We start from the raw sequence: 22,515 nt of genomic DNA, 5'->3' as shown, positions 1-22,515 counted from the left end.
TTAGCATTATACTTTTTTTCATTAAAAATTGAGATTTCAGGATAAGTTAGTATTTTAAAGCAAATTTAGTTTTCACTTAAAGAGCAATACAGAATTCCAGTGAATGCAGTCTTTTGTCCTCTGTGTAAAGCCACTGCGAAGTGTTCAATTTTTCATTCTTATCACTAAGACGTTTGTCTCCTTCACACACTCCTTCTGTTCACTCCGTAGCTCTTACCCATCTGTCCTGTTTTCTGGAGAGGCTCGTAAACACATTTAGGTTAAACCATATGATCATAAAACCTGTCATAGTATAGTCAAGGTCTGTTTTTTGTTTGTTTGTTTAACAGAAATGCACTGGACCATTCTCACTTCCTTAAAAGCTTCCTCCTAATCCTGGAACCAAACATCGGTCTGATGATAAATCAATTTTGAGTGTGTGTCAAAGTAAAATACCTGAATAATAGATATTTTGAAGTGGCAACATTTTCTCATCTATTACGCTCAAATTCTATGTTCAATGGCTTTTGAGCCATTCATTATGTTGGCCTCCTCAGTTTTTTATTTCTGTATCTCCAACATTTTTTCCTTCAATCATCCTCAACCACCCACTCCTGTGAATAACGTTTCTTGACTTCTCAACATCAAAACTGTACCACTTCTAAAATCTTTGCCTCAAGCACCCCACGTTTAGCTTACCAGCTGTGCAGCTACAACTCAACACGTCTTCCATCTTACCAAGACCTTCAGTCCAGTGACTGGGCCACTTTTTCACTGTCCATCGCCTCCCTCATGTCTTCATCTCCCTCCTTACCCAGTTTAGAATCCATGATCTATACAATCATATCTACTGAATGCACCATAGTTCCATAACTCCCTTTGGACTCATCTGGCAAAGCTCTACCCCTGTTTAAGTTCCACTATCTACTCATTCTATGCCTGTACCAACATTGATGAAAAAACCCACCAGGATGACTGGTACCACTTAAAATTCATGGTCATAAATCTCAAGCGTACTAAGCCCTACTCAACAATCCTCTGCTGCTCTAAAATGTTCTTTCTAAAATTACCCTCCCATCCCTTCTCACACCTTCTTGCTCACTCCTAGACATTCCCCTTAGCATTGATATACTACATACAGCATCTGCTATCTTAAAAAACAAATACTCTCTCTGGTCTCTACATCCTCCTCCAGCTAGTACCTCATTTTCTTCTTCCCTTCACCTTCTCCCCTTTCTTTCTCTCATTAAACCATTTTCTTTGGAGTGTTTCCCCCACCACTCCCATGCATCTGTTCTTGCAAAAGTCACTGATAAACACTATGTTGCCAAATCCAGTGGTTACACTGTGTATATCTTATTTGACCTCCCAGAAGCAACTGAGATAGTAGACACAGCTGACACTCCTTCCACACATTCTTTCTTTCCCAGGTTTCAGGGACATTTAGGTTTCTTGCTTTTCCTCCTGCCTCACTGGCCAGTCCCTTTTGGTCTTCTCTGTTAGTCCTTCTCTTCCCGACATCTGAATGTTGGAGTGCCCACGGTTCAGGGCTCATCTCTCTCTACATTTACTCCCAAGGCAATCTCCTCTGCTCACCTACAATTTCATTGACCTCAGTCCCAGCCTCTCCCCCAAACGCTAGACTGTTTATTTGACATAAAACCATCAGCAAGATCAGTCAACTTTATCTTCAAGAGCACCCAAAGTGTGCCATATTCTATTTCCCTTGTTGCCTTACCAGTCCAACCACCATGTTTTTACTCATCTAGATTAGTGCACTAGCCACCTAACCACTCAACAGGGTTCCTCTCTTGCCTCTCTGTAGTAGTCGGAGTGATCTTTTAAAAATGAAATAGGACCACTGCCATTTTTTCTGATTAGATTCCTCTAGTGGATTTCCATCACATTAAGAATAAAATAGAAACTCCTCCTGGCTCAAAAAATTTTACAAGATCTGGCCTCAGAACACTTGTGATCTCATCTCATGCCACCCTTCCCTACCCCACAAGTCTCCAGCCATACTGTCCCCATTTCTGTTACTGAAACATGCCAAGTTCATTCCTACTTTTGGTTGTTGGCACTGATTGTTCCCTCTCCCTGTTTTCTCCCCTGATCTCTATATGGCTGGCTGGCAACTTCTTGACATGCAGATTTGAGCCTATTATATGTTTGTAAGTGTTACAGACTATAAGAAATGTGAGTTATTCAAGTTTTCAAATTTCCTGGGTGCTTTATCAACTGAACATACACAGGTGAGCTTTTTATGCTCTAAGTACTGCTTCAACATTTTTACTTTTGAAAATTATAAAACTCTTCTAGATATTAAATATACTTCATTAAATTGTCATTTAAAGATAGAAAATGGTATTCTACCAGAAATTGTATCTATCAGTGCCCAGAGAAGTGTCTGAGTCAATAGTGCTTTGTTGCCAGATCTTGCTATGGGACTGGGGGCCAAATGTTTCCGTTTTTATAAGCAGGGTTTTCCCACCTGTGAAGAGGATGCAATCATCCCTTGCTTAAGACAAGAAATATACATGTGCAGGCATGCGTTTGTGTGTTTAATAACAAAGGAATTAAGTATTTGTTTCAAATCTGTGTAGCGCTTTTCTCCACTCACCTGCATGAGATCTCACCTGGAAAAATACACACCAGGGAACACGTACTTGACATTGCCTTCTGAAGTTCTGTTTCTTAAGCTTGTGAGCGCTCTTTAGGAGGGGATGTATATTAGAGCATGTTTATGCAATGCCCTGTGAAAGTAGATTAAAAATATGGCTGGCTTCACGAGTAATACACTGATGAAGAAATGACTCAGAAATAAGAGGAGAACAGGTGGGGTGGGGCATTGGGGGTGGGGTGGTTGTACACTGGGCTGGGTGGGACACTTGGTATTCCTGGCCCAGCAAATGCTAGTACAAGTACAGTAAATGCTAGTAGCAACCCCTCCCACTCCCCAGTCACTGTGCCAACCACTAGTGCCCACACATTTTCAATGCCCCCCTGGAGTGCTTGAAAATTAATGAATGGCACAGCCATTATCTTTGCTGCTTTACATTTTATAGCAAATGTACCTTCGGTATGAAATTTGCTAGAAAGAGAATTCATACAGTACTTTTACCCACAATATTTTTATTCTGTTAATAGCCTTTTAGCTTAATGCCTTTGTGCCTTGCAAGCTAAGTCTGGAACACATTAAGCGTGTTAAGTGAGGGATGGATGTACAGGAATCTAAACCTACTAAATGGCATTAGAGAGAGGAGTCCTTTGATAAGCGGCTTGGAGACAAAGTGCCACATTGATGTCCGACAATATAATTACTCAGCAGAGGCCATGATCCCCTTTCTGCTTGCTTCTGAAAGCACAAGTGAAATCAGGGGATCCTTATGTATTTCTTGAATGGGTGAATTAAGGAAGTCAAGTAAACAGTTTCCTTAGCAATGACGGGGAAGAAGTTATCCTGGTGTGAACTTCTACTCTTGAAGGACACTGTGATAGAGCCAGTGTGGTAAAGAGCTTCTGAAATGGCTCCCAGTGACTCCTGCCTCCTGGTCCTCACAACTTTTGGTGGGATGTAACCTTGCATGTGGGATGGACCTACTGACTTGCTTCCAATGAACAGACGATGGAAAAAATGATGGAATGTCACTTCAAGATTCAGTTATAAACCTGTGAGTTCTGTCTTGTTCTTCTCTCTCCGGCTTTCCTCAGCTCCCTCACTCTCAGGAAGCCTGCTGCCACGCTGTGAGCTCCCCTCTGGAGAGGCCCATTTGGCAAGGAGCCATCAAGGGACCAAAGCCCTCAGTCCAACAGCCATGCAGAATCCTGCCAGTGCCCGTATACGTGAACTTAGAAATGGAACTTTCCCTAGCCAACACTGTGATGACAGCCCGTGAGGGATCCTCTGGCAGAAGATGCAACTAAACTATGCCTGGACTCCTGACTCACAGAAACTGTGACATGATAAATATTTGTTGTTTTAAGTCGCCAAGTTTTAAGGTAATTTGTTACGCAGCATTAGATAACTAATAAATCCAGTCTGCTCCAAACTACAGGTACTACTCACCTGCGGTCTCATTCATGCTTTACAGTCTTCAAGACCGAAAAACACTCAAGTTTGTGTACTTGAATAAGGAGTAGGCAAGGCAGAGTGCAAAACCTCCCTGAACATCTCTAGCAGAAAACAAAAAAACAAAACAAAAACCCCACAAAACATTGTGTGGCAGGTCAGCATAGAGGAGAGAACATCTATAGGCACAAGCGTGTATTCAGATCACTAATTACACAAATTTGAGCAATTATATAACTTCTCTGGGATTTGGTGTCTTTATGAAAAAGGTGATGATGGGATTGGGCTAGACTGTGAGAACTGCTAACATTCTAGGACACTGTGATCTGAGGAACTCAGGAGGCTCCCCCCCCCCCAATCTCTTTCTCATCAGCTGGAAACCCTGTAATTAGGAATATGTTCCTTAGTGCTTCTAGGGACTGTTCCTGACTTTACCGCTCAAGGGGAAATATTTTGAATGGTGAGACAGATGGGGAGGTAATTCTATGGATATCTTTAAGGACAGCGCTGAGAAGTAGGGTCTTGTGTTACTATGAAGCATCTGAAGAGTAGTGGTGGCAGCAACAAAGATAAGCATGGTTGATTTCACAATTGTGTGGACCTAATAAGCTTCTTCTTTTCAGATATATGTAGTCTATATAATTAATCACATTTTCCCTCTTACTTTGGTTGTAAGGAAGTCTAGACCAAACTCAAGTTCAGTTATAGCCACTGTATTAAATTTTAGGATTCCCATCTTTGTCTGAATTATTTTTCCTTGTCCTGATTGTTCCATTTCTAGTTTATCACGTCTTTTGTTGCAAGCCAGCTTAAATTCTTTATGGAGAAAGTTGGAGGCATAAATAGATAAGATAAACATAAAATATATGTTTGAAATGTTTTGCTCTAATTGTGATTATATAAACAGAAATAGAAAATATGGAGATACACTTCTATCTTGATTATTTTCAAAATTCAAGGTTAATTTGGCTTTGGCAGGGGACAAAGATTTAAGTTAGCAGAATAACTGGTAAAATTAGCATAACTGGAAAAAATTAAAGACAATACAAAATTGCAACAATATTTGTACCGCTTTTATTTGTAAAAATAACCATCTGAATGCATTTCCATAGTATATTACAGTTAAGTACTTCATTACATTATTAGCATTCAGTAGTTGAAAAAGTATTAAACTGTGCTTGAGAAGATTCAGATTGGTTCAAAGTCATTCACTGAACTAAAAGTCATTTCCTCATTTTTACAGTCATGGCATTTACCAGAGTCATTCAACTCCAAATTACATAAGAAAACATTACAGACAAAAATTCCACTGAAATCATCAAACAATATTTTATGCTGTTACAAATATGTTATGCAAAATATAACACTGGCACCAGATTTGTATCATCGCACTTTGCAAAGATATATTGCACATGCTAAAGCATAAAATATATAGACAAAACTACCAAACAAAAGATATTTGCATTGAATTTTTAGATCACTGCATAAGAAACGCATAGAATTACATTTTATACACACACTCAGATTGTCACTATCTTAAAATGCTCTTCCCCTATAACACTGACCTATGGTTTACAGTTTTGTAAAAAGAAAGCATTTTAGCACTGCAAAATCAAACAATTCCTATAGAAAACTTCGGCATCTTCATTTTCATTTCAAAGCAGGTAAAAGGGGAAAGAGGAAAAAAGACAATTCATACATTCAAAGAAAGGCTGAAATGAAAGGTCACTGGTATTATATTGCTCTGATAACACTCAAATGAAAAAAATACAAAACATTTCACAGAACATTTTCAGAATATACAAATATAAAAAGGCACTCTAACTTCATATTACAAGACAAAAAAAAAGGGATGAGTTCTTCAACCAAAGAAACAGATAAGCAAACCTAGTTGCTCAACAGTACAAATTACTAGTGCAGCAAATCCATTTGATGTTCTTGTCCTAATTTAATAATAAAACAATAAACCGAGCAGCTGTTTACTGCCTAAAGTACCAAAACATACTATGGTGCCCTTATAGTAGTGATAAATAGAAATCCCCTGAGCTATTTACTGTAGAATCATAGCAGATTTTAGGCAATTTGGAGATAGTAATGTATTTACCAAGGATAGGCAGACACGGAGAATAGGTAAGTGCAATGAAACATGATCCCTGTGGCTGTGGTTAAAATACAGTCTAAGAAAAACACATTTAGGTAAAAACACTAAACAACCAAGACTCAAAAGCACAAGGTTTTCTGTTTTTGCTTTTTTTTTTTTTTTTTAGAAAGCTATGTGGCAAATCTAGTTTTCTCGCAAAGAGACGTATGTGAAAAACACAGAACTCGTAGTTTTAAAAGTCGTTTCTTAAAGGAAAAAAATCTTAGAGGAAAAAATTTGATCTTGGGAAGAGGGAGAAAGAGAAAGAGAGTGGGGGCGAGAGATGGATTCAGTGAACAATTCATGGCATGATTTCATTTTGTTCCTTTGTCCTCCTTCTTTCTAGCAGTGAAAGAGTGGGGAAAAGTCAGAATGCCGCAGCTCCATGGAGATAACGGTCCCATGGCTGTCACTGCTTTGCCGCAATGTTTCTTGTTCTCTGTGCTGCTCTACAGGAAAAATGTTAACACTGCCTCCCCATTAAAGCAGGCATCGCATTTCCTGCTTTAAATGCCAACTGAACAAGATGTCCATTTACTTCTAGAAAAAGACTCTGCAGGATATCATGCTTCTTCAGTGTTGGATCTCCCTTATTTTCAGGGTTTTTGGTAAAGATAAGGTCATTATTGCTCATTAGCAATTTATCCACTTTTTCAAAACATCTTCTCAAAACAAACAAAAAGGACAAAGGAAGGAGGGGAACACAACACCAAGAATTAAAAAAACAATGGTGGTGGTGTCAAAATTTTTCAATGAAATGAATACCAGTTCATACAAGTCCTTTGAACAAGTTCTCATTTGTGAAGAATCCAACATGGGTTTTTAATTAAATCCAGGATATTACAGAGTAAGATGAAAATCTTCTACAGTTAGAGGAAATATATAATACAATATCTGTATTTGATCCAGATATGATTAGAACAGTTTTTTTAAAATATCTCACGTACATTATAAGATAGAAATTTCCAGGGTGAAAATGGAACTGATTATAAATGTTGGAGAGTGCTACCCTAGTGCAACATGTTTCTCTCCTGTCTCTTCCTCAAATGGAAAATAGCATGAGTTGGTGATTTTTATTTCTCTTCTTGGTACACGTGCCCACACACTGACAATAGTTTCCCATTAGGTTGCCAGGACCATGTGACATTTTCAGAGTATTCAGGATAATTTCCGTATCTTTCTTTGGGCCACCTTTGTGCATATGATCCACTACACACTTCAGTTTTCATCTCACAGAAGAGCATAAGGACTGCAGTGTCTTCTAAGCTCTGAGCTGGCTACACACGGGCTGAGCCACAGATGTTGTACTCCTTTCCAACCGGCGTGGAAGAAACTGAGGGTTGGCTGGAAACCTTAGCAATGGAAATGCTGGGCTTGGCCCCAGGACTGAGGGCCAGCCCAGGGAGAGTCCTGTATATTTTCCGGCTTTTTCATTATTCCAAGTAAGACAAGTAGGAATTGAAACAGAGAATAAACAGTGGATGTTTCCTCCACATTTGTTTCATTTCAAATAAATACAAACACATTTACATCAAAAGTATATGAACATTTTCTCTAGTTTGGCAAAAAAATAAGCTGTGGTCAACACAGTATCAGTTACAAATGTTAAGCCATCAACTAGAAATCTGTGTCATAAAAATACAAAACACAACAAAGACTGTTATGCAAAAAGATTACATTTTAACTCCATAGAAAAGCTATTTCAGTTCTCATTTCCACTTTGAAGGAAAACAATTTAAATCTTCCATTTTAGACTGAAGCATTTTGGTCCTCGTGGATAGCTGGTTGATGAACTACAGACATAGTTAAATACATACATGTATGTGTGCATGTGTATATGCGTAATTTAAAGAGTCTCATTCTTCCTTTTGTACAGCTATTCCAGGTGCGGAACGGGGTCCATTTGACCTAGAAGCTTTGGTAGAGGGAGCAGACACAGTATTCACTACGGTGACTTCATCATCAAGCAACTTTAATTGGCTTTAATTTCCATATCACCCATTTCTACCTCGTGCTTTCACTTTGTTCCCTTTTGGAGTCACACTTCCGCTCACTAGGCATGACTTGGACTGAGAAGCTCATGTAACATTTTACTATTGACGAACAATACTGATGATTCTTATGTTTTCATAAAGTTAGTATTTTGATTTACAAATTAATAAAGGGTAGTTTCATATTATATTTGCATATGTCTCAAAGTTTTGGTGCAACATAATTTTCACCTAAAATGTTACTGGAGAGATTTGGATTCAATCACTTGCGTAAAAATCTGTCACAGGCTTGTTATAGGGACCACTGAGTGCCATATTTGTGTGAAATGAAGAAAGCAAGTTCAGTTTTCAATGACTTGTTCCCTTCATCTGGCAACTTTAACACAAATCCTCAAAAAGAAGTTCTGGATATTTAAGTGCTTACTATAGAGAGGATATGAGTAATTGGACTCCCTTAAAAAGATTACTACAGGCATTATTTCTGGAGATGAACACCTCTACCTTTGGCTTCTAGTAAGGAAGTAAACATCAAAGTGAGAAGAGGTTTGAGGCATTTCCTATCCAGCCCTTCCCTCGCCTCCTGGGGGACAGGAATGTCACATGGATACACTTCTGAGAACTCATTGCCGAGTACATGAAAAAAAAATCTTTATAGAGAATAGCTCCCTCTCAGTTGCATTACTCCCAAAGAAAACGAATTAAATGCATTTTTTACTCCTTACTTAAAATGAGAGGTAGACTTTCACAGAAGTATCTCAGATCTAAGGAAAACATGAAACAAAGCAAAATCAAGGCCATCTGTGTGAGTGCTCTGCCCTACAGCCTAGCTGCCTTCCCTCGTTTGATTAATTCCTTCTCTACTGGCTTCTGGAAGCTCAGGCCCATAATAATACTTGAACACAACATACACCTGGAATTCAAGCTTCTTTCCCTTCCTCCAAAATGGGTGATCAAGGAAAAGCTTCTACAGTCCAAAGTCAAAATGTTTCCGAATCAGAATCATTTTCATTGTACCCATCCTCCGAGCCTACGTTGTTACTGCACAGGCTAACCACGCTACCCAGGTTGGAGAGGGTCGTTCTGCTCAAACTGTCTTTTTTAAAACAAACGAAGTTGACAGCCGTCATTGTATTGGAAGGAGAAAAAGTCATCATGGTAGCCAGAATGAGGGCCAGGCAGTCAGCCACGTCTTTGTTAGGAGCACAAGCCAGGGCCGGGGTATGACCTGGGCGTAAACGCAGACAAGGCAGTGGTTAGTCCGGGCAATCCAGAGGCGGCGTGAGCATCCCACAGTACATCTCGAACGACCTCACACGCGGAGATGTATGTCAAGTTAGAAATCATGCCAGGCAAAAGGAGTTATTTCCCACAAGTCATGCTTGGGGTGAGGCTGGAGGGGACTGGGAGGGGGAGACATTTGATGGAGGGTTTGGTTTTTTTTTCCCGCCAGGTTACACGACAACAACAAGCACTATATTATCCGAAGTCAGGCAGAATTCCAGTCTTCATCTAGTGAACAGAAACACGAGGGTGCAGGGGTGGGACACAATTCCACAAAAAACAGCCACAGGACAATCAGAAAGGTGTTTCCACTTGAGAGCACACACACACACCATGCGCCTCGGGGCTGGGGCCAGAGCACTCTCATTCTGAGAACAATGACTTTCCACTGTAGGTAATCATGGGTCAGATTAGAAAGGATGTCGAGAATCAGATGTCTGTAAGGGTCAGTAACACCGCTTTGTCACTTTATATATACTTTATATAAAGTATGCACCAGGTAACTGATTCTAGAGAAATGGAATCACTTGCGTAGATCAGACACGGGAAAGCACTGGTTGTTTGTGATGAAATGTACTATCATTTAAAAGAAACTTAAAAAGAATCTTAAGTAATATCAACACCACCAGGCAAAGTCCCAAATCTTAAATGTAACAGATATGGGGAAATTGCTGTTTGCCATAGAGTCACGTCATCTCTACCATTTGGACTTGACAGGTGCAGTTCCGAAGAGAATACGATCTCAACGCATGAAGCAGGTGCCATGAGGAGGGAGATAGAGTCTTTGACTCCATCTACCCTTATTCAACTTCTATGCCACTGGCTGCAAAGGGTTAGCCTGCCCCCTCTGCTGGCTAAACTTCCTACTAACCACTCACTCATTTATTCAGAGGCACTGGCTCAATAAAACTTAATGTTGTGCGGTGCTGTTGATCAGCACTTGACCTGACTTCTGCTCCCCGACCCCCTTAACGGACGATTCCTCTCTCTGGTATAACAACGAACAAAAACGGACAGATATCTTAACGCTCCATTCCACAAAGGCCACGAGGAGTAAAGGCATTAAGACTGCAGTGCTGTACAAAACTGTCCCAAATGTTCCTACACCTTTGGGAGGTAGCTAAGCTCTGACACAGGCCTATGGGCCTGGGGCTCTTGTTCCAGAGGTTGCTATGGGCTGGACGAGCTTCAGATACAGCAGACGTACACTGCAGAAAGGCAAAACTAAGTTATTCTGGTCTCTTCAGGCATTTTGGAGAAAAATTGTGGGCCTCGACATGCCAACCCTAAGGTATGTGTGTATATATATATAGTGGTGATAAGAATGTGAGGGAAGGGAAGGCAGGAAGACCAAGGAGATGGAGCAATAGAGAACTTTCTGCACCTCCTACAGGAGTCAGGCTGGGGACAGAGCGGGGTACATGCTAGGATAAACGGGGCTGCAAAACCAAAACTAACAGGAGTTAGCTAATGATGTCACGTGGCTGCTTACTTCTGAGAAATAGGCATGAGCTGCTAATTCCAATACCTGTAATAAGCAGTTAATTGAGTTATGTTAATACATTTTAAAACACTTTAACTAAATGCTACAATGAATGCCACATTCGAAAAATCACTTAATTCATAAATATCCAGAAGTTCCTCTTTTGCTTCCCAAGGTTAAAAGGCATGGTAGTTTACCACAATTCTAGTACTCATTAGCTTTCAAAATTTCTTAGGAAGCAGAGTGGAAAGCTTGTGTGATGAGTTAACTCATTTAGAAAAGGAACGTGATATAGATCAGAAGACGCTTTCAAGCCTAGACATTAATTTTTATACTGGAAATAGGAGTTCTGACCTGTTCTTAAAAATCATCATAAGAGGCTTGATCTCAGAATGAACTGAAATACAAAGATTCCGTTTTAATTTGAGCCCTTGAACATGCACTGATGACACGCATGATCCCCAACTCTTCAGCATACGCAGTCAGAATTGCGTTCCCATGCCACGCGGCAAGTTTTCCAGTGTGTCTAACATATCTGAACCACCACGCTGAGGAGTTTGAGACCAGCTGCTGACGTTGCATGCACATGGAAGGCACTGGTGGGCTGCAGGGAGACTATGTGTTTTACAACGACAGACAGGACAAATCATCCTTGTTTGCTTGCTCACACACAGGGAACTTCCAGCGGGGAGAGAGTTCTCACTGCCTTTTTAACTAGCTCCTGGCTTTCTCATTTTCCTCTGGCTTCACGGCAGGTCCATGGGACCTGCAGTAACTGCTTACTTTTCCCACTTACCATTTTCATCTACAGCAAGCACACAAGCCCCTTTGGCTAGCAGCTCCTCAACGACCACCTTCAAGCCATTGCGTGCGGCAACGTGGAGGGGTCTGAAAAAAGACAAGAGTCAACTGTGATACATATTTGTGTGAGAAAGTGGCATTTTGGGTAGTCTGCGTGGCTAACAAGAAGACCTGAGAATCTGTAAATAGTACATGAATATTTTTACTTTTTCAAAAAAAGGTATTTGTTCACCACATCTTTTCCAGGTGCTAATGATACAACTATTTTTCCACATTGGCCCAAATTTCTCTGCAGATACTACAAATACTCTACACCTCAAACAACCTTAGTGACAGGTCACAGGAAGCCTAGAAGGTTCTTTCTATGCCAGCATTTGAATCACTGTTTCACCATTCATCAATCTGACTGGTATTACTATCACCCATGTGTATAATCTTAAACCTCCTTGTTATTGCTAAATGCGCTAAATGATGTTTTATTGAATTTAGAATACCTTAAAGAATACTATCAAACCCAATATATTCTGCTATGCTGCTTAAGAATCTTAATGAAAAAAAAAATCCTAATATTCCTTTGCCTTAAAACAAATGCATGGGTAATCTCCTAAAATGAAAAAATGAAGCAGATTTCGGGTCTTTCATGCTAAGGATTACACTGAATTATATTAAAATATAATTAAGACAAATAGCTTAGAAATGCTTCAAATGTATTCTGGGAACCTGATTTATAAAACCTGTTTTCCAGTAAGAATACATAATGCTAATACATTTAAACAAATAGTTTCCTGAAATATGGCAGCTCATAAGACTTTCCAACAGTCCACTAATATTAAATTTTTAATATTACCTTAGAAATATCAGCAAGGAAAAACACAGACCTCACAAAATTCTACGAAGGCATATCAAAAGAAAGTTTCTAACTAAAAATGTCTAGCTTGCTCAGTATTTGTAGATATGTGACTGTAAACTTCACGAAGGAGAAGCCAGGTCTGTGTCTTTCACCACTGTGTTCCCCAGCTCTAGCCCGGCATATAGCAAATTCCTATTATTTGTTGAATAAATGACTATGAATCTGGGACTTAGTCAAATGTTAGTAGTCACACTTACGTCTGCAGTGCATTGTTTTTTGCATTAATAAGGCTCTCATCTTGTATCTTGTCAAGTATTAACAAGGCACATTTTTCATGACCCTAAAGAATTAAAAAAAGATACGAAACATGGGACAGAGATGCAGAAAAGTTCTGGAAAAATCACTTCATTATGCTTTAAGTTTAAAATGTATGCCCTAATATCAAAATAGGCTATTTTCTGAGTAATTCTTTTTTCTCCTAAAAGTAAATGATTAAAACAGCCTCAGATTTTCAAAGATTCTAAGTAAGGTCTATTAGGACTTGAATAATATAAATCTGATCTAAAGTATTATTATTTCTAAGATAACTTTTAGAGTTAATGTCCAGAGAGCTGAAGCAGATGCTAGCTCAGCTAGGTCAGCCAGTAAACAGAGAGTAGAATTAGGAGTGTTCTTTAAATTCTTCAACAATGCTTTTAATTTTTTTATTTTTCATTTATTTTTATAAATGTATTTATTTTATTTATTGGCTGTGTTGGGTCTTCATTGCTCTGCATGGGCTCTCTCTAGTTGTGGAGAGCAGGGGCTACTCTTAGTTGTGGTGTGCAGGCTTCTCATTGCGGTGGCTTCTCTTGCTGTGGAGCACAGGCTCTAGGCATGTGGGCTTCATTAGTTGCGGCATGTGGGCTCAGCAGTTGTGGCACATGGGCCTAGTTGTTCCGCAGCATGTGGGATCTTCCTGGCCCAGGGCTTGAACCCGTGTCCTCTGCATTGGCAGGTGGATTCTTAACCACCGTGCCACCAGGGAAGCCCAACAATGCTTTTTAAACACGAGCCAAGTCCCATATCCTTCCTCAAGCCTTCAAATACCACCTCAGTGATCCTATCACTGGAATTCCCATTGTACCTGTTATCTGTATCATCATCACTGGCTGTCTTATATTATGAAGAGAATCTTTTTCAGGAAAGGTCATTCTTTTCTTCCTCATCCAGAATATACCTCTGTATCTTATGACTAATGATGGAGAATCAGAGACCCTTTCACGATTTCAGGCCTGGTGCCCTGTTAAGGGGTCACCACTTCCTAAACCCTTGATGCTCAAAATGTGGCCCACAGACCAGCAACGTCAGCATCACCTGGGAGTTGGAAATGTTGAATCTCAGGCACCAACCCACACCTACTAAATCAGAATCTGCATTTCAACCAGATCCTCAGGGGACTCATTTGTACAATAAAGTCTGAAAAGCACTGTACTTATTTTCACGAAAACACTACACCTTGAAATGAACTTCATGAATCTGAGCACTTATTGTGGTTTCCATAGGCTTCTCAGAGTATGAAATAAGAAAATGCAACCAATGAAAGGAAGAGCTGAGACTTCTGGTACCACTGGATATAGATAACATCTCTTATACTACAACTACATTGAAACAAACCATCATCACTGGTGATAACTGGCATCACATTATGCCTTATAACAGAGACACTGAAAGATAATTTAGAAGTGCCCTTGGAGTTTTCATTCCTATGTACTACTGGAGGAGTGTAAATGGTTGTGAACTTATTATAGGGCAATTTGGTCTTAAAAATGTTCATAGCCTTAGACTCACTAATTTCACATTTAGGAATTTATTAAGATTATTATATCTACAATTAGCATTATTTATTGTAGCATACCTTTGAAAACAAGTAAATGTTTAACTACAGGGGATGGGTTGAATAAAGGCTGGCACAACCCTAAGGCAGAATACTACACATCTTCTAAAACACTGTAATATATGATGTTTAAAAGAAAGATATTCACAATATATGATTCAGTAAAAAAGCAGGGTGTCAAACAGCATGATCCCACTCTCGTAAAACCATGCATTTATCGTTTACAGAAGCAGGAACCTTGAGCTATATGTGAACAAAACGCTATTAAAAAAACAGACAGGGAACTTCCCTGGTGACACAGTGGTTAAGAATGTGCCTGCCAATGCAGGCAACATGGGTTCAGTCCCTGGTCTGGGACTATCCCACATGCCGTGGAGCAACTAAATCCGCGAGCCACAAGTGCTGAAGTTCGTGCCCCTAGAGCCGGTGCTCCGCAACAAGAGAAGCCACTGCAATGAGAAGCCTGTGCACAGCAACGAAGACCCAACACAGTCAATAAATAAATAAATTTATTTAAAAAAAAAACAACAGCTTCCAGAATGAATTTAAACGTACAAACACACACATTCTTTGTATTGAACTACACACCAGAGTAAAAGGGAAGAGAACAGAAGCACACACGGGTACATTTATTTGCCTCAGAGGACAGTATTTTTTGGCTGTGTTATTACAATGACTTCAAGAAGGCAAAATGAAAACATGTGGAGCTGCTTATATTTTAGAAGCCATATAACTAAGCTCCTAACGTGTATTTAAAAGCAAAATGTGGTACCACAACCATGAAGACAGATACAGTGGCAGCATCAAGCCAGAATGTGGCAAGAATTCAAGTGGCAAATGCCATGAAAAGTACAGACCATCAACCCCTGTGTGGGTCTGCCCTTTGCCTCCCCTCTTCAACTCTACTGAGAGTGACAACATCCTGGGAAAACACACACCTTCATCAAGAGCCCTGGTAAACACTTCTGAGACAGACAGATTGACGTATTATTACGATTATCATCATTAATATTATACTGAGTAAAAGTGTTTCAAATGCATTTACATACTTTACTACTAGCCAGATGTAAGGGTGTGTTCAAGTCCTTATCCTTTACAGTCAGGTCGGCCTGGGCACTGTTCACCAAAATATCTGCAGAAAAAGCCAAAAGAAAGTTACTTAGACCACATGCTAATTACATGCATTTTGGAGAAGTGACTACCAAAAAATAACACATTTAAATTTGTCCAGCTCACGTGATCATATTTAATATTATTAAAGAAAAAAGGATCAATTTACTGCTATAATTGTTCTATTCAAATCCAAGGTCCACAGGCATTAAATTTAATTCTCTTTACAGTTTTGTTATTTCCCGATAAAATGATCCTATTGTTCTACTTGGTTTCTAAATGTTGAGAGATTTCACTTCAGAAAGGTTGGCTCAGTTTGACAAAGGCCATCAATAACCAAGTTAACAGGGGGCTGAAGATGATTAGCAAGTAGATCAGGTGGCTTAAATAAAACGCTGGTCTTTTTTCACAGGTACATACCAAGAGAATGACCAATTTCTCGATTTTACGTGCCTTTGGTTTTGGATAGGCATAAACTCGAAGTCCACAAGTCAAGCACATACCCACAGCGCCCGCCTGCCCGTTCTCAGCAGCCATCATCAGTGCTGTTTTCCCTGAATTGTCTGCTGCGTTCACTTGTGCGCTGTGTCTCAGAAGAAGCTGCAAGCACTCCACGTGGTCAGCAAATGCTGCTGCGTGGAGCGGTGTCCTAACGATTTAAAACAAGTGTAATTTTAACTTCCTGTAAACTTAACACACTCTCTTTCTATATATGCCTGAGAAATGTGTGCACGGTGTCGTCTTAGGGTTTTAAAACTTATCAGCCTACAGAGATGGTGATTAGGTTCCCCCAAAGGCCTTTCAGGGTGAACACTGAAATGTCACCTACGTGAATGCCACCACTAGATTTGGGGGGTGTAGGAAGTGGTCCTGATAATAAAATTAGCATCTTTATGACCCTTTAATCTTGAGTTCCAGTGACTTCTCTCTCATCTTTGATAAACATAAAATTAAGCCTTAAATGTATAGATAATTGACTTTTTTGAAAAGCCTACATCGTTTACTGTGAATAGTTGATTTCTTTGGGAGGATAATTTGGCATGATTTATCAAAATTAAACACTATGACCTCTGAGCCAAAAAATTCCACTTCTAGGACTTTATCTCCCAGATACACTTGGTCATGTGAACAGACACATATACTAGACTGTTCAGCACACCACTCGTTAAATTACCAAAATTTTCAAACAACCTAAATATTCTTCAAAGGAGGGCAGGCTGATTAAATTATAACATATCCAGTCAATGGAATAATATACAGCTTTAAAAAGAATATGGTAAATATGTATGTTCTGGTACGGAAAGAATTCCAAGATATGCTAAAAGCAGAGCATTGCTATAGAATGCTCTCATTTGCATAAAAAGAATATAAGCATATATATTTTTATATATTTTTGTAGCTATGTACAGAAAACATTTGGGAGAATATAAACATTTAGAAACAACAGTTTGGAGTAGCTTTCTCAGTGGAAGAGGCTGGGGCTTCTGGGCTAAGAGGGTAATTTCTTTAAATTATATATCGCTTATTATACTTAATTTTTGAAAACCATGCCTTTATATTCCTTTTTCAATTAAAAAACATAGATATTTGGCCACTCTGCAAACACAAAGCAGACTAAGATTCATCAAGACAAGAGCCATGCCATCTGAGGAATACTTACCTGCCTTTGTCATCTCTACAATTGACAATACTGGAATCTATGGCCCCAAGTAGCAATGATGCACAATTCTCATGATCATTTATTCTAAAATGAAAAATAGATTTCAAATTTTAAAATCTTGCTCTCTAAAAAATTATATATCCTTTCCTGCTCCATCCTCCTATGCACTGTATGTTTAACAATCTGACACATTAAAAAAAACATCTGATGCAAATATCTGTGGTCTGTATTTAATTTATGATTAAAGAAGACAATTTAGGTCACACAAATAAACTGTATCTAACCCTTCATGAAGTGGGTAGTCTCCACTCTCAAGAATTCTCAGAACTGCCTGCTTGATGAACTGTTAAATAAACTCTGGATCACCTAAATTGTCTTCTTTAATCATTTTAACAGTTTGGGTGATGAGAGTGAGATTCGAAGCTGACTACTAACAGCCTGCAAGAAAGACACACAGGCGAGGTGCCTGCTGAGCCCTCTGAGTTCACTGTTCCTCTTGTCATTGCTGAAGGCCGTGGGTAAGTCACTCTGAGATTTGAGTTCCGCTCCCTTGCGGGCTGCTTTCCAATCCAAACAAACTTTATCCAAAAGTTGTTAAGAGAAAGGGTTTATTAAAGTTCCCAGAATGGTTCTGGGATCCTGGAAGGGTCTGGGACAATTATATTGGGAGTCCACAGCAGGTGGCAGCAGCCAAAGGACCAAGAGGGACCTTGAGGTAAGTGCATAGCTTAAACCACTGGGGGACTTGGGGAAATAAATGAAGACAAAGGATTCAGACTGTCTTGACCAATGGCACATCAAAATCGACGTGGGCACAAGTTAGACCATTAACAGCCATTAGAGCATCTGCCACTATAAAGAAATCTTCTTGTGAAAAGAGCAATAGATCTATTGTTAATGAGAATCTCAGAAGCCAAAGCCACAAAATTGTTAGGCACGGATCAAACACTGACAAGCTGATAGTGCTCACACCTGAATCTAAGACTCCTGTGCTGTGCTAAGTTGGTCATGGTATGGTTTACATTGACACTAGGGCACCCAACAACCTCAAGAAAGTTTCTATGCAATGAAGTACATTGTAAAACACCACAAAATCCCCAACCCAGCAGCACGTCTCTTAGGTATTAACTTGGCTCCAAGAAACTCAGGCTTAGCTAAAGAAATAGAATTCTCAAGTTTCAAAGGATTGAGAGCTCCACCTTCCAGCACACCTGCTTATTTTGTCTAAGAACTGTGGTCCTGGATGCTATAGATATCTACAAAAATGGCAAAATCTTACAAAGACAACCCAGAATTACAATGACCATTATGGGAAATGTTCCAATTATACAAGATTATTCATTTAAGCAGTGCATTTGAAAGCAAGGGTTCCCAAATCAACAAATAGAAAGGAACACCTATTTTAATTGGTATGCAGAAGCCCCCAGAAGGTTTCAAGAATCCAAAATAGCCTTACTGAAAGATTTATTGCAAAAGGCTAATGAAAAATTAAAGATACAGTGCTACCTAAAACAAAAGACTATAAGACAAATGTGACTCCTACTCCCCTCCATCCTCCTTCACCTGAATACTCACTGTCCAATTCTCTGCCTGAATTGGCTACAGGAGTCTTTCCATTCTGAAGAGGGTATAAGACCATAAGCAAAAGTCTTCTTAAAGTTAGTGGCCTTACAACTGCAACAATTCCAAGGCCAAAAGCCTAAAACAATACCCGGGGCTCAGGACTTCCTAGGTGGCGTAGTGGGTAAGAATCTGCCTGCCAATGCAAGAGACATGGGTTCGATCCCTGCCCCAGGAAGATACCACATGCCGTGGAGCAACTAAGCCCGTTCCCCACAACCATTGAGCCTGCGCTCTAGAGCCTCTGAGCCACAACTATTGAGCCCATGTGCTGCAACTACTGAAGCCCACACTCCTGGAGCCCGTGCTCTGTAACAAGAGAGGCCACCGCAATGAGAAGCCAGTGCACTACAATGAAGAGTAGCCCCCACTCGCCGCAACTAGAGAAAGCCTGTGTGCAGCAACGAAGACCCAACACAGCCAATAAAATAAATAAATAAATAAATTTATAAAAAAAACCCCAAAACCCGGGGCTCCCCTGTTTCACAGTCATCAAAACACCAGAAATTGGCGTGTCATTTGCAATCAACAGGGAAACTGGAAAAAAGATTTGTCCTAGAAAGTTTTATGCAAATCCTTGGTTTAATTAAATCAAGCATGTCTTTAGAGTTATCAGCATTAAATATAAAGCAGACATACAACTTTTATTCTACCTATGTTTACTAAAAGTCAAATAAGCTCATGTTATCTCTGTAACAGAATTTGTCAGCAAGAAAGATAACCTAAGGTGATGGTTAATTGTTTAATGTCTCATGAAATTTTCATGAGTAATCTAAACATGATCGTAAAGAACAGTAAATCAAACAGATGTAAAATAAAAGTTTATAAATGAACTTTTCAACAAGTATGCTTTATGGTATGTCTACTTTAAACAGTTTCCAAAATGCTTTTGGTAACTTGAAACCGTAAAGCTACACTGAGATAAATTAAATAATGGATATTCATTGAATATCTAGACCATTTCCAAATAAGATAAAATACTGAAACTTACTCAACATAAATTTATCCACTTTTGGCTTCCTTTTACAGAGGAACTAAAGATATTTGGTTCTATTAGTAAACATGCTTTGTGCCATGCTGAAAAATATACTATGAGGAAGAATGTATTTTAAAAATTATGAAGTGTATTCATAAATTTGCCAATACACAGAGTGCTAGTGTAACATAGTCCACAGTTGCTTATTTCTTAGTTTTAAGATTTAAAATTAAGGATTCTAAGGGTTAATAATTTTAGTCAATTAAAATTACTTAGAAATAAGAGTGAAAGAAAACAATTGTGTATGAAAAGTAGGTAAGAAAAGTAGAATATATTTTTGGAATAAGAAAATGTATGAAGGACATTTTTGTTGTTGTTTGTTCATTTTATTTTGTTTTGGTAAGGGAAAAGAGAAAGTAATTTTGTCCTAAAGTAAGATGACTGATTCTTTCCAGAACCAGGACAAAATCTGAAATAGGACAAAATCTGACCGGATATAAGAAAGTTGTAGAAGATTTGTGGAAAGGAGTCTTGGAAAAGGAATTTTATGCGTAGCTGAATTAGCTAAGATTGGAATGGATTTAAGTTTTTAAAAAATGAGTTTTAATATCAAAAGTACACTAAAGCAAAATTAGAATTTGTTTTTCTCTCTGTTAAAAGGACAAAGTTTTGTTTTGTTTTAAAAGATTATTGGTCTGCTCTTAATAAGGAATTGTAAACAAAGGTTTTTCTTTACCTTTTAAATAATCTGCCTGAAAAGCAAAGATTTTGTGTTTTATCAAAATAATTTACTGCGCTTCATGCTGACTTTACCAGGTCTTTGATTACTTAAGGAAAATCAGTCTTCTCAATATTAAAAGAACTAAGGTTTGTGTTTGTTTTTGTTTTTAACTGCTATGTAATGCTGTGTATTTGCCTTCGAAGTCTTTAACTGTCATTTTGGTTACATGCGTAATTAAGTATTGTTTCACAGTGACCTATGATTCTATTTGATCAAATGTTTTAAAAGCTTAATATTCTGACAAACTTCCTAAAAATCAAATTCTAAATAAAGTCTTAAACAAACCTTGGGATTTTTCCACAGGGCCCCTAGAATATCTCAAAAGATTGTTCTTTCCTTATAAAAAGAGAAATGATAAACTAATTACACTTATTTGACATGTTAAATTATATAGGAAGCACCTTCAAATAAGAAGTGATGTTTAACCTTCTTAGGTTATATTTGTAGGGGTATATGTTATCTATATGTGTTCCAGAAATTGTATACAATTCCTAAAAACCTGATATTCCCTGGTATAATGTTATCAGTCATAATTCCAGTTATTCCAGTCAAATGTTGTGTCACAGAAATAACCAAATTTTCTTATCAAGTCCATTGTAATGAACTCATTGGATCTTCAACCATAGGCACTTGTAAGTCTTTTGTCATTTGTAGACACTTAATTGTTTTACTCCGATGCTTTTGCAAAAGTGAGATTCATGGAAAAGACCCTACCAAGTACCCTTGACCACGGACACTGCTGCCAAATTACAGTGTTGAACCTTGAATGCATATTTCAATATTAAAGAAGGGTCCACCTAATACCTACTCCTGCACAAATGCCAGAGACCTCAAAATCAAACTGACCAGAAGTAGCCACCACGGAAGTAGACTGCTTCCTCCCAAGATGTTGGATCGAGAATATTTCTTGCCATTCCTCTGGCCATCCTTTCCCTAATTCTTACACCATGGAGGTCTTTATGATTTTTTAATCCACCTTTTGCCTTGCCCGGAAAGATATATCATTGTTCATATGAGTCAGGCCATTGCAAATGGGGGTAATCCAACGTCCGACCTGTTGGATTTGCTACAATGCTGGTGATCCTGCAGTCTTGTCCATCAGAAACTTCCCCCTGATTGCTAATCCCTCAGTTTCTCTGGAACAAACTCTCTGAATAAACACTTTGGGGGAAATGGAGACAGTCACAAAGAATACATAAATAGACCAGCTGGCTTAATGAAGTATGTCCCTCTTTGGGATCATTTCTTGACATATTTGATTCTAGCTGGTTTGGTTCATGGGGACCCTGGCTTAGGACTGCCCTGCAAACCTTAGGTATACTTTTACTATTATTAATAATAATTATCTCTCTGGTCTGTTGTGTTCTCTCAAGGGTTTTAGGTGAGTGTATGCAGCCATCAATCAGTCAATAGATGGTCTTCCTCCAACTGGAAGGATGACTCTGATATCATTTCCTGTGAAATATATACTGAAACACAAAGAGGCGTGATAACTGAGAGTAACTTACACCACCATATTTGCTCAAACTTCTTGCTCGGCCAGAGGTTGATCAAAAGTGGGGGACTGTCAAATGATCTTCCGTTAACCCTTCCTCAGTAGGCCAGGTGCCACCCATCCTGAGAAACCACGTCAGCAAAACGAAACTTTTAGTTTTCATGTTCTTGTAAATGTTCCATCTGCCTAGAGGTCTGACCACCTAGGTAGCCAGTCCCTGAGCACCATGTTATATGGGTGACTGCCCCATTCCTACAATACCTCAAATAAAGCCAGATATGCAACCCCAGCCAATCAGATATTTTCATTCCTGCTTTTCCTTGTTCCCTATTTTTCATCCTGTCAAAGCTTCCTGTCTCCTGCCCCACTTTGCAGCTCTCTGAACTCTTGAGAGTGGAGACCT

At 39.0% G+C, this 22,515-nt stretch overlaps 1 protein-coding gene across 5 annotated transcripts in view; it reads right to left on the bottom strand.

Moving 5' to 3' along the window:
* Positions 1-5,107: 5,107 nt before the first annotated feature.
* ANKRD44 (ankyrin repeat domain 44) overlaps positions 5,108-22,515 on the bottom strand; it is a 306,147-nt gene continuing 288,739 nt past the window's right edge. For 4 of the 5 annotated variants that reach the window (XM_057744579.1, XM_057744580.1, XM_057744581.1 and 1 more), the window contains exons 23-28: positions 17,241-17,324; positions 16,084-16,229; positions 15,520-15,602; positions 12,852-12,934; positions 11,740-11,831; positions 5,108-8,103 (exon numbers count right to left, since the gene is read on the bottom strand). In XM_057744579.1, the coding sequence (XP_057600562.1) occupies positions 8,045-8,103; positions 11,740-11,831; positions 12,852-12,934; positions 15,520-15,602; positions 16,084-16,229; positions 17,241-17,324 (547 nt within the window). In that variant the 3' untranslated portion in view covers positions 5,108-8,044. Of the gene's footprint in view, positions 9,405-11,739; positions 11,832-12,851; positions 12,935-15,519; positions 15,603-16,083; positions 16,230-17,240; positions 17,325-22,515 lie in introns of all 5 variants that reach the window. The other variant, XM_057744583.1, reaches the window with a different exon arrangement.

The sequence above is a fragment of the Hippopotamus amphibius genome, chromosome 8, assembly GCF_030028045.1.
Source record: "Hippopotamus amphibius kiboko isolate mHipAmp2 chromosome 8, mHipAmp2.hap2, whole genome shotgun sequence".
In the NCBI taxonomy this organism is placed as follows: domain Eukaryota; kingdom Metazoa; phylum Chordata; class Mammalia; order Artiodactyla; family Hippopotamidae; genus Hippopotamus; species Hippopotamus amphibius.
The sequence above is the reverse complement of the archived record's forward strand: the minus strand, read 5'-3'. Positions and strand labels throughout refer to the sequence as shown.